Raw genomic sequence first — 12,853 nt, 5'->3', positions numbered from 1 at the left:
TTACCAATGGTTGAGGCAAGTTTAAACCTATTAAAGCTTTAAAAATATATCAATACAATGATAAGCAGCTCATTGTGGGTGTGTGAGTTCTTCAGAATGACCCTGTCAAACCAAATCAAGACTCTTATCAGCTTTCTGCATTTTGATTCATTCAAAGCTCCCTAAAATACACACATGGTTTGGATTTATCAGCTGATGTCTAACAATAGATGTCAGTGGAACTTGAAATCTGTCATCCTGTTTTTTATAAGGACCACATGTGCTGTGGAAGCAAATCAGTGCTGTGACACACAGAGCATGAATAGAGTATGTTCGCTCTGCTCAGTAATTTAACAAGGCCAGAGATTTGACGGTGAGCAGTAAGTTATCTTAATGCTGGATATAGTTTGAAAATATGTATTAAGTAAGTGATTTTTTTCTAAATCAAGAAAAGAAAAACCACGAAACAATCAAACTCAACACAGACACAGAATGACAGAGGAGAATAAGAGACAATACCAGTAAGAGGAAATAAAATAAAAGCTAAAGCAGTAAACTCTCGTCCATTGAGCAGCTTTATACTCACTGTAGGTGACAGGACAGAACAGGAAGTCAAACTTACTCCTCCGAGGACTTTGTGAACTTCAACTGAAACACTTGTGTGTGTTTGACGAGACCCTCCCTGCTCTGTCTGGGACCCCACCCACCACAGAGCCTCCATCCAATTCTGAGCGAGATGCAGGTTTTAAAATATCACAGAGAACAGGCCGGGTGATAGTGGGCAGCTGTCCCCTTCCCCTTCCCCTCCCCCCCACCACGCCACCGCTCTCTCCCACACTTAGACCGGTTATCAACCAGGACAGTGCCAAGCTTCCTTTGTGCCGAATATAAACTTCTTTCAGACGTCTTTCTTCTCCGTGTTTCCAGATGAGTTTGATCTTGAGATTCCTTTTTCCAAACTCCTTGGTCTGTGAAAGATCCTGGGTCCAAGTTGGTCGAGTCTTCTCTTGTTCTTTTAATGTTTTTGATGTATATTTTTAATGGGTTTGGCCTCTTGAGCCTGAGGTTTCCAGTCCGTCGTGTCGACTTGGGGTTATACACATGGACGGGGGTCAACAGTCACGCTCCCGTCACTCAAGAATTTTTCAGGGGACATAAATATGTGGGATTCCATGAAGAAATCTATTCTGAGCTTCGGGGGCCAACATGGGCCAAACAAGAAAACCAGCGATTTACAACTCAGGAGGAAAACAAACCTTTTTTTTGAGAATAACTCTTTTTAAAAAACGCTGAACAGTAGCACGTTTGAGCGTCAGAACCAGCAACGCTTTCCATTCGGTTTTTAAGATATAAGATCACTCACCCTGTTGACCTTCTGCAGACTGGTGGTGGGAAGAGCAGCCAGGGTTTTGTAGTCAAGTTTTAAAGGTCCTGTGCTGATGTTCTACAGGGAAATAAATAGAAACAGAGGTGAGAAGAGGTCTAGGCTGAGGTCTATTCAAAGTCAAATAGTTTAACTGGGACATGGCTGTTACTTAAAATGTATACAAACCTGCTGCGAGGTTTAGGACCCAAACTTCATATTTACGAAATATAAACAGACTACAGAAAACTCTTGAAATGCAATTTGTTTTTATATTAAGGGAAAGTAAAGTCAAAGTTTGGAATGAGTTCTCCCTTACCCTCCGGAAACAAACTATCATCTCAACACCTGGACTTTTAGGAACATGTTAATATGAACATGCACATCTGTACAATAATGCCAGCGATCTATTTATTGGAAATCCAGGAATAAGTTGCATGGGAAAAAAATCCTGTTGCAGCTGACCTGTGGTGTTTGTGGTTCAGGTGCCGTTTTTTTAGTCTTTTTTTTTTTTACACAGACAGGAGAGTTTGCCTGAGGACCTGCCGTCGAGGAGTGTCTCACCTCAGTCTCCTCTTCTAGCAGGCGAGTTGCCTCCTCACGATCCAATCGCATTTGCTCCTTCACCAAGACAGGAAGTGGAGGAGGAGGAGGAGGAGAGTACAGAGGGGAAGACACCCAACCACACAGCCACACAGTGATGCAATGAGGAGGAGAAGAAGTGATGCCGGGGAAGAGGTGGAGAGAAGTAACAGAAGAGTAATGGAGGTGGTATGGAGATGATTGGATGATTTCGTATTACACCAAACACGCCGAAGGAAAATGAAAGATGAGAGAGAGAGAGAGAAAGAGAGGGGAAAGAAGGGATAGAATCCACACACATTAGAAAGTTCTCTATTCATTAGCTATGGGAGCAGAAAAAGCATGCGAGGCGGGACATTGCAGGAATAGTTCTGTCAAACACAATACCCGTATGGGTGCAGAGGAGAAGCTTCATTCACCCGGTAACACACAAACCTGAGCCTCTGACTCTAAATGCTCCAACTCGAGTTTCGCCCAAAAAATAAAGTCTAACACCTCGTTGTATTTTCACGTATCTGCAGATCTGACCTTTCCACAACAGTCCCTGATTGTCAGTTTAACTCACCACTTTCTCCATCTCTTCTCGCTCCCACTGTGACGTCTCTCTCACCATCTCAGACTCCTGGAGAGAAGATATAAGATCCTTACTGTCCCAATAAATGATCAATAACAGTCTTAGATGGCCTGCGTCATTTAAACCAACAGAATGTCCGTGTGATGACAGCGTCGGCTCTGACGGAGGCTGTGTCACCACAATCTCTAAACAACTGTGTGCGTTGGTTCAGAGGAACAACAAAAACTAGTATTCAATAAAAACCGACGGGCCCCAACATTCCTTTAGGACGGGCAGCCTCCCAAACGCTAATCTGGACAAAATAAACGACTGTGCTGGCGCTTTCTGGCTGATCTGGTGGAGACACGGGTATGTGCAGTCAAACCTGATTCCATTTCTAACACCAAACTGCTGTGGAAGCAAACATTTGACTCACCCGTCCACATGAATAGTGTTTCGATGATACCTAACTCTACTGTGGTCGTACGTCTGGTCTGACGTTGATAACTAAGTATATATATATTAAGTTATGATGAATTATGAGTGGATAAAACAATATGTAAACTGAACTGTACCTTCTGCATGATCTCCATTTCCTCCGGGCTCAGATCTCGGTCTATAGAAGAGATGCTCTCCATACTGTTCTTGCGCACAATGCCTGTTGCAAACGGGTTTGCAATGATCCCAGGAGACGCCTGTAACTACACACAGAAAAGTTTTTAAAACAGTGTTCAATTTTAAAGAATATCTTTGAATTTTTTACAGCAAAGGAAGAGATAAACACTGAATATTTCCAGGTTTGAGTCCCTTAAATGTCATGCGTCATTGGATTTTGGACAATCTGAAGACGTACTTCTTTAGACACAACCTAAGTTTCTCACCTCCACAGCTGTCACTTTGTTTGGGTCGAACCCGTCACACACCAGCATGAACAGAGAGTCTCCCACAGCCCGAAGCACCCGCACTGCCTCCGTGTGCGTCATCCCCAGCAGGCTGTGGTTGTTCACCTCCAGGATCCGCATGCCCACCTGCAGGCGGGCGTCTCGTGCTGCTGCTCCACTTGAGCTCACCTGAACATCAACCAATGACCAGAGGTTTAACCCAGGAACAGCCGAGCCTCAAATGCACACATTACAAAAGGAGGAACTCTGGGCTCCAGCTCCTTTAAATGTGGTCAAAAAGCTTCCAAATGTGTATCTATGAAGTGATAATTACACATTTTACCTTTGAGATGAAGATTCCCTCATCCGTGGGGTCAAAGGGGTTTCCAGCGTGACCCTTGGCCCCTCCCCGAATACTGATGCCGAGCTTCTCCCCCGGCTGCTTCTGGATGATGATTTCCTCCATCCCCGGCGGTGAAGGATCCCTCCGCACCAGCATCCGGATCTCCTGCTTGTTGGCCAGCAGGGCTCGCACCGCCTCCTGGTGAGTGGCATGACGCAGGTCGATGGCGTTCACCTCTAATATTCGGTCTCCGACGCGAAGTCCGCTTTGACATGCCAGCCCCTGAGGAATCACCTGATGATAAGAAGGGACACGGAATGTGAGGCACCATAACATCAGCAGTACTACAGCAGATTTTAGGAGTGGGAGCATTTTTAGAAAACAAAGAAAATCTTAAAATATTACCTTTGAGATGAACACTCCCGGCTCATTGATGCCGAATGGATGACTCGCGTGATCACTGCCTCCTACTATGCTCAAGCCAAGGGGGCCACCTGATTTCACCAGGATTACCTCCTGTTAGGATAAGAGGTAGAAAATAGATTAAAACAAATCAAGACCGAGTTATTTAACTCAACATCACATCACAAGTAAATTCTACTAAAGACGAAAGAACAGAAATTCATCGTTACCGAGCTGTTTTGTTTCCAACAGCCAGGTCTCTATTTCTACTATTTGAAAACCACAAAACACAAACCAACTCGTTTTTACTTGGACATGTTTACAGCTATAAGTAGCTAACTTAGCAATATATTTGCATTATTCCCTCACTGGGAAATATACAGCTGCCATCTAAAGAACACCACTGTTTTAAATGAGATCAAGTCCTCATACCAGCCACCATCTTCTCTGGAACTGGACAGCATTAAGGATAAGGCAGGGGCCACATAAACAAACATTAATGATCTAATAAACACAAACATCACTGCCCAAGTCACTTCCAGGCGCCTCACCTCGATTGGGTACTCGTCCTCCATCCGACTCAGGTTGTTCCCGTGACTCGAGAGGCCCTCCTCCTCCTGGTCCGGAGAATCGGAGGGTTCTGGGGGTGGAGGGGAGTGGGCACGTGCCCGGGATTGACCTGGAGAGCCCCCTGGTGCGTTCGGGTCTCGCTCCACCAGGAGAGCGATTGTGGGGGAGGTGCCGGTAAGAAGAGCTACTGCCTGGTCATGCCTGGCCTCTGTCATGTCTACACCATTGATCTGGATTGACAGTAAAAGCAACCACGGAGGGTGTCAGCCCACCAGAACACCGGCAGTAGCAACTGGCCACAATTGCCACTGGGAGGATGAACACTTATCTGATTCTACATCTTTGTAGTGAAATCTGTTTAACATCTATCACATTGTGAATCCGCTGGGATTGTGTGGGTGCACTAAAGTGAGTAATGTAATTTAAAGAAGAACCCAACAACTACAGAGCAAGAGGAAGAGGCAGAGAGAAGAGGAAGCAGGAGCAACAGCAGGCTGCTGCAGGCGGATTAAGCTGCTGGAACTCCCCCTAAGGGAGAGAGGCTACGAGCAAGCAAAGCAATTTTTTTCTCAGTTTATTAATGCTTGTGCTGAAATCTTCTAACAATCTTCCCGAAGCCTTTCTTGCCTTTGTTTACTTAAATCACAAGTGTCCAAAATGTTTGTGCTTAAGTCAACAAAGGCAAACAGGGAAGTTCTTTGTCATCTGCAACTTCCTTCCGTCCTTTTGTCGGATTAGAAGAAGAGGCAGCTTTCAGGCATGCACGATCTCAAAACCTGTACCGGGACAAGCAGAGGTCAGCTCTGACCCGACAGCACCAGCTCTTACCATCAGCGGTAATGCTGCGGTGCCTGCTGCCATGGAAACGCACACGTTTGCCATGGCAGCGGGCCTGCAGGCTTAGACCGCCACCCTCAACACCATCCCCACCACCACGCAGGCGAAGAGAGGCACGTGATGCATTAGTGAGCATGCAGAGGAAGAGAGGGAGAGGAAGAGAGGCAGACTACGAAAGAAGAGGAAGGAAAAACTGCCGCAGGAAAGAGGAGAAACTGTTACAATGAAAGAGGAGCAGTCTTATAATCAGCGGACTGGAGGAACTGGAGGGATTTACAGTGAGTGACAGAATAATGAATAAAAACATGTAGTAACTATTGTGCTGATTAGACACAGGACAGAAAAGCAAAGAATCACATCGATCAGTAGGAAACCAAGGGAGAATGGATAAGTTGCACCAGGAGCCATTAGGAGCTAGTTCTGCACTATTCAACAATAAAAGCAGAGTTCTTCTTTACTGAACTTTCTCATGTAGTCAAGATGAGATAGATGGAACTCACAGTGATCACCCGGTCTCCTACACGCAGCGTGCTGTCCCTGTGGGCCGCTCCACCCTCTGCAATGCGAGAGATGTAGATTCCCTAATGAAAGAGACAAAAGAACTTGTTAACAAACGTTCTGGTGCTGTATTAAAACCATGACCATCAATAAAAAAGGTGTTGCTAATAGAGCGCAATTCAAAATAGATAAATAATACACTCTTCATAAATATTTATTTTTCACTTGTTGCACACTACACAGTAAAGAATCGAGACATTTCCAAACCTTGCTAATTCTGAACTGTTATCATTTAGTGAGCATGTGATATTCCACATTTAGGACCAGAGATAAAAAAAAATAATTACATAACATAAGGTTTTATAAAAAGGTTATTGTGAGACACTGGCAGACCACAAACCCTCAGATTTGTACAAACAAACAAATTCAGAACAACTGATTAAACGCATAGTATTTTATCATTAAGACTCAACCCCTGAGGCATGTTACCCCCAAATTGCTCAAACAAATTACACACTTTGTTTAACCAAATAAAATCCTGCTGAACTTCTAGTCGGCGACACCGAAACTAAAAGTGTAAAACAACACACGCAGGAGCAAAGTCTCCAGTAACACCTCCTCACGTCATCGACTGCAAAGTCACCGTCATCCATTTCATAAAAAGCTCCTGTAAGAGACGGCGTGACTTACACTGAGATCAGCCTAAATCACACGTTTATGAGTCCTTTCCTCTTTGTGGGCTTCATGAGTTGCACAAGCTGCAATGTGGTATCGCCCCGGCCCAAATATACACCTCACCCTGTCCAGCTACAGTGAACCTATCAGGTGTCAGGGCTGGCTATTCATATCTCCGTCTCCCTGGTGACGGCTGTAAACGCAGATCCCGGTCGGTGGCTGAGACAGTTACTGAAAACACTTTGTGACCCAACTTCCCTAATTTCAAGATGATACACGTAATAAATAGAACCTTTATTATTCCATTATAGATTGTGTCTGCAGCCTTAGATGCTTGTCTTGGTGTCATCTTTCCCCTCTGAATGAAAATCATGATCTACATTAGTCTGATTTGGCCTTTCGCACTATGAGTATTGACGTATTGAAAACATCAAAAGTAATAAATGTCTGTGTTGGCGTCTCACCGTGTCTCCTGTGCGGTACGCCGTGGAGCCTTTCCCCCCCGCGATGCTGAATCCCAGCCCCTTGTCGTTGCGGAACAGGGAGGTGGACAGCCGCTGCATGGGCCCGCTGAGGCTGGGCTCCATGTTGAAGGCGATGCCGCTGCTGCGTCGCTCCCGAGGGAAGTAGTCGTCCTCGGGCCTCAGTGGCGTGGTGGTGATGGCGTTCTCCGGCTCCACCATATGCTCCCGGAGCACCGACATGGACACGGAAGCGCCGGAGCTGCGGAGGGCTTCCACCGCTGTGTGATGTTCTGCCTCATTGAGGTCGACTCCGTTCACCTGTGGCAAAGAACAGAGAGCATGCTTTTCTAATTACAAATCGTATTATTAAACAGAGGCGAGTTTCTAAAGAAAATCAGACAACATAAACTGAAAGTGCCGGCGTGTTCCCTCAGGCTCTTACCTCTAAGAGTTTGTCTCCCACTTTGACCCCCGCTCTGGCGGCAGGACCCTCCTCAGAGACTCTGGAGATAAAGATTCCCTGCAGACACAGATAAAGCAGAAACATTTAATTTACGTCTTCTATTACTTCTGAATTATCGATCATATCCAGATTCGAGGAAGGGCTCTCACCTCGTCATCTCCTTTGTAAGGCGTGGACCCTTTCCCCCCCGCAATGCTGATGCCCAGACCGCCTGTCTGTCGCTGGATGGACAGGGTGTGCTGCAAGTTGAGGAGGGGGGAGTCAGCACAACTACTAGTGACATCCTGTTTAACACCACTTTACTTGGCACAGATAGAGAGGGAGGTAAGCCCACAATTTGTTTTCTTCTTTTAAATTTGCCAGTTACTTTCAAATAGACTTTTTTTGACTTAAATTGTGGGTGATCTCCCTCTTCCTGCCAGAGGGTGGCGCCAATCTTTTCAGGGTCATCCTGTGATCATGCCGTGTGGGATGTATGAATGACGGAGAGACACTTTGACTTGTTAGAAGCCTAATGTCAATAAAAGCGGAAGGTGGAGTTTTTTTTGTGCCTTAATTTGAGATCATGTTTGTACGTTTATTCAAAATATCAAATCTGCTGTTTCTTCTCACTTCACCGACATTAGACTTCAGATATAAACTGTCAGAAGCCCTATTCACTTGGATTCAGAGTCTAGACCCTCACAGAAAATATACTGCATTAATGTATTGTATATATTTGGAATTACTGGTCTTCAAAATGTGAGGTAGAACTAAATAAGTCGTAACCGACTGTCTATACATTCTGTGTATATGCAAGCCATGCAAGAAGGAGGAGGAATAAAGACAGATGAGGAATAAAGACAGATGAGGAACAGGTGGAAGGGAAAGGGAAAGAGGAGTGTGCCGAGTCCTGGATGTGGAGACAGATCTGTAGTGGTGTTCAAACCCCAGCAGATGTGATAATAAGATGATATCATTCAATAAAATGCACTTTTTATACACATTCATATGCAATACTGTAAAAAAACATGCAAAAAAAATATGAAAACAAACACAATTTAGTGAAGTCATGACGGCAGATGTCAAGTACGCTAGGTCTAGTATGTAATCTCTGCATCGTGACATTATAAAAAATTATATCATATATCTGGAAGTTAGTTTCTTCTCTCAGTTGAGTTACAGTCTCTTTCTTAACCTGTGCATCTAAAAGAGAATATAAAAACCTGGAGGAAACGGCTGACGCGGACTTGCCCACATCACAGTGTAATAACCAGCCCACTCACACCAGGGCAACACAGCGTGGAGAGGGGGATGAAAAGAGGCGAAGCAGCAGAAGCAGAGGAAAGGCAGGAGAGGTGTAGTGTGGCAGAGCCGGATACAGGACTGGGATTTGTATGATTATGTTGATAGGTTTAACTATATCACCTAAACACGGGACTGTGTAAATGCAGGGGACTAATAAACACTTCACGCAGGTTCCAAAGAATTTATATTTGGCAGATGCTGTGCTAACAGAAGTTTATTCTGGCCCTACCTCGCCCGGCGTTACTGAATATGCTGTTCTATGTTATTCTGTTGCACTAACAAACCTGCTCTCAATATTTACCTTACACTGTTTATTCAGCGAATAGCCGAACAGGACTCAGGGGATCACACCTAATTATTCTGTGCAACTAACCACAGACTAACCGTGCAGGGTGCTTGGATCTATCCTTTTTAAGTATCAACAGAAGAATGATCAAATAGAGAAAGATTCAAAATATGGTTGCTCACGTCGGCTGTGGATACAAGCAACAGAGACAGCAGCCTTTACAGTGAATTAGTCTAACAAACACCTGCATCGGTATAAAAAAAATACCTAGGGCCTCACTTTACCGTACCTTACTTTTAACGATTTAAGTACATTGTCAACATATGGAAATTTAGGCTAATTCTCCCTGATGCCCTATGATCCTGACAATAAAAGTTTATAAAACCCTCCCTGCATTTTAATGTCACAATTTAAGAGTCCCAGTTGTAGTGGAAAACAATACATTGAAATTAAATATTGTCACTGTGCTCTTGCATCCAGGCTCTGCCACACTGCCCATCTCACAAATGAGTTATGGTTAGGGGGTCCCTAGTGATTGGCTTTGAATTACAATGGATTTCTGTGGGTACTTTTCTCCACCTCTGAGTACAGGTGGGTGAGAGAGTGGGTGAGTGAGGGGACACAGAGAGACAGAGTGGAAAGAGTAGGTACAGACCTCTTCCTCCTCAATTCGAGCAGGTTCAATCAGCAGATTATTGACTTGATCAAATGACACCCCCTGTTAGGACAGGAACCAGCAAGAGGCATGCGGATTAGTCAGGCCAAAATAAAAATATGCTCACGCGCACACACACAGAAAAAACACTTTCGCCACACTTTTCCATAAACGTCACCAAACACACACACACACACGTCCACATCATCCACTGTCTGCTTGCAGGCCACCGGGACAGGCCACCGCCAAGCAGAAGCGATACGTTCCAGTCGCTCCCCAGCCACCAAAAGCAAATACAGGCAGAGATGGAAAGACAAGACCCAAGGAGCTGAGCTACAGCGCAAAACAAACAGTGAGGAGCGAGCGGACAAAAGAAGGCAAAAGCTCCCGAGCCAGAATGAGCCTCCACACCACAAATAGCAGTTTCCTCCAGTCTTAATTTATACATAAGGCCTTTTAATGTAAAAGACTAAGAGACATTAGAGGATTCAGCCTAGAAAAGAAAACATATCTAGGTGCAAAAGTAATTTACAGAGACTTTAAGAAAATAGGTGAACAATTTTATAAGAAACTAGAAGAATCTGACTATCAATAGTAACTTAAACATCCCATAATAGATTAACATATGACAAAAACAAGGCTCGTTAGATCTCACATTCCAGCTCTGCCGATACATGTTCTGGTTGGTCTGAGGTCATCCACACAAAGCAGACCCACACACACACGCGCACACACACAACAGATTTGGTGAGATGACGATGTTTGATCATAGTGTTAAAAAAAAGAATCTCTCTAAATTACATGATAAATCAACAGGAGTCTTCAGCAAATACTCATGATCAATAAGATTTGTTTTCACAAGTTGCACCTCAGCAGACTTCACTCGCTCCAGTCACACCAGCAGACACACACACAATGTTACAAAATTAAAAAAGCAGCGAAATGTGAAAATGTAAAAATTTCGAATAAATCAGGAGATGGCTGATAACATGGTGAGAAGTTTAGTATTGAATCAGGCGAGTGTTTTGCAAGAAAGGCTGAACTCAGCCTGCAGCTGCTTGTGCTCAGATCTGGTTTCTCTACGTAAACAAAGATTGAGATGCAATCTTTGATGGACACAGAAACATTGTAAGTGCCGCTTCTCTGATCTTTAACTGTGAAAATCAAGACAATGATCATGTTTACATGGACACCAATAATCTGACTATTGACCTTGTTCCAAAAAATACATTTTGATTATGATGTTAACATGAGAAGTTAACAGAATATTCCAGTTTACATAGCAGAGTCTGATTATCATTACATCTATAACCTTATTCTGTCAGTTGGGTGATTCAATCTAAATCTGCATAAACTACAACACCCAGATTTTGCATCATCAAGCAGTAGGTGACTGCTGTATGTTGAAAATGCTGTGAAAAATCTAATAGGACATTAAGATTTAACTCCACATATCCTGACTCAATTGAAGCTCATATCTAGTTTGACTTTATTCGGGTTGAGCAGGGTCTTATTCTCACAATTGTCAGGTTAATATTGGAATATCGGTGTCTTTGTAATCATGGTAAAGGCTGTTACATCTCTGTGGTGATGATGACATAATATGTGAAGCTCAAGACATCTGGTCTTTGTGAGACAAAGCAAATGAAAGTTCTGCAGGAGCTGCTCCGAGCGGATACTGGTGGAGGGTTTGAGGATTCCACACGTCTGTATTTTTCACAGTGACCCTTCATGCCATGCCGCATACTTAAAAGATACAAGCAGCCCACTCCAAACTGAATGCAACTTGCAAGGTGGTAGGGGCACTCTATGCATACAGTCTTACATGTTTGCATAGAGGCGATGAGCAAGGCAAAACAATATATGATAAAAATAATATTTCAAAGCACAAAATAAGCTAATTTAGTAATTTGGTGTGTTATGCTGCTGTTTTGTTTTCCCCAAGTGAAATTTCCTTTCATATATGTTCTTATCTCTATCCAGCGACTCCTACGTTCCTGAGCTGCATCCTACCAGTGCTGGGATCTCTCCTTTACCTTCACTTGACTGGAGTTGACCTGTTGCCGGCTGTCCTCCAGCTCCTCCACTCTGTGAGGGTTCTGAAGGGTACCAATACTCTCCTCATCCTCCTCTTCCTCAACCTCAGGCGCCTTTTTCTGAGCGTTGTGGCTTTCAGCAGTGTAGCCCTGCAGCAGAGCGGCCACCGCCTCGGGCTTGGGCAACTTGGTGATCTTGAAGTGTTTCTTGTAGTGTGGCGTGTCCTTTCTGATCAGACGCTGCTTCTCTGCGGGAATGGTCGGCCTCTCTTCTTCATCGCTCCTCTCACCGTCTTCCCCATCCTCATCCTCATCCTCGTCCCTGCAGCGGATAATGGGCTCCTCTGCAAAGTGCACAGTGGGCTGGAGAACAGGAGAGTTGAAAGTTTCAAAACAAATACACACCAATGAAAAGGTTCTCTGTCCACCACCGAGTCTGATGAAGTTTAGATTTTTCACCTCAATGTACTCCACCTCCATCTCATCCAGCTCGTCCTCCTGAGGGGAACGGCCGTCCACAAGATCCTCCCTCCGCGAGACGGCCGTCGTGTTCTGTCTCTCCTCGTGGGAAGTGGCCGATATCGTGCTGTTGGATACCTGGGAGTTGTGACTTTGATTGGAGAGGTCACTGAGCCGTTTCTCCTAAAACCAATAACACCCGTGTTAGTTAAATTAGCATCAATAACTCAACCGTGCACAAGATGTTGGAAGTTTAAAGATAAATACTTCTACTACTTCACCAGCCTGTGGGATTACTACAACCTGCAGACATGACTTAATCGTAATTTTATAGGAAGTCAGATTAACCTGTGGATTAGAGGACTCTTCTTCTCCATCAAATCTGGTTGTGTAAGCCTCATTCCTCCTCTCCTCGATCACCTTCTTCATCACCTTCAGCTCACTGGGGTGCGGTGTGGCTCTGCGCTGAAGACCCTGCAGGAAAGGCAACAGATTAAAAACCGCATTTTGACAACAAAAA

At 44.4% G+C, this 12,853-nt stretch overlaps 1 protein-coding gene across 9 annotated transcripts in view; it reads right to left on the bottom strand.

Moving 5' to 3' along the window:
• Positions 1 to 12,853, bottom strand: part of scrib (scribble planar cell polarity protein) — a 55,683-nt gene that overhangs the window by 12,724 nt on the left and 30,106 nt on the right. For 5 of the 9 annotated variants that reach the window (XM_061094083.1, XM_061094088.1, XM_061094090.1 and 2 more), the window contains exons 13-27: positions 12,682 to 12,807; positions 12,334 to 12,516; positions 11,875 to 12,237; positions 7,760 to 7,849; positions 7,590 to 7,667; positions 7,148 to 7,465; positions 6,011 to 6,091; positions 4,655 to 4,903; positions 4,107 to 4,217; positions 3,702 to 3,995; positions 3,359 to 3,547; positions 3,053 to 3,178; positions 2,490 to 2,546; positions 1,907 to 1,963; positions 1,343 to 1,423 (exon numbers count right to left, since the gene is read on the bottom strand). In XM_061094083.1, the coding sequence (XP_060950066.1) occupies positions 1,343 to 1,423; positions 1,907 to 1,963; positions 2,490 to 2,546; positions 3,053 to 3,178; positions 3,359 to 3,547; positions 3,702 to 3,995; positions 4,107 to 4,217; positions 4,655 to 4,903; positions 6,011 to 6,091; positions 7,148 to 7,465; positions 7,590 to 7,667; positions 7,760 to 7,849; positions 11,875 to 12,237; positions 12,334 to 12,516; positions 12,682 to 12,807 (2,403 nt within the window). The remainder of the gene's footprint in view (positions 1 to 1,342; positions 1,424 to 1,906; positions 1,964 to 2,489; positions 2,547 to 3,052; positions 3,179 to 3,358; positions 3,548 to 3,701; positions 3,996 to 4,106; positions 4,218 to 4,654; positions 4,904 to 6,010; positions 6,092 to 7,147; positions 7,466 to 7,589; positions 7,668 to 7,759; positions 7,850 to 11,874; positions 12,238 to 12,333; positions 12,517 to 12,681; positions 12,808 to 12,853) is intronic. The other 4 variants (XM_061094086.1, XM_061094092.1, XM_061094084.1 and 1 more) reach the window with 3 other exon arrangements.

The sequence above is a fragment of the Limanda limanda genome, chromosome 20 (genome assembly GCF_963576545.1).
Source record: "Limanda limanda chromosome 20, fLimLim1.1, whole genome shotgun sequence".
In the NCBI taxonomy this organism is placed as follows: Eukaryota; Metazoa; Chordata; class Actinopteri; order Pleuronectiformes; family Pleuronectidae; genus Limanda; species Limanda limanda.
This window is presented reverse-complemented; position numbering and strand designations above follow the sequence as displayed.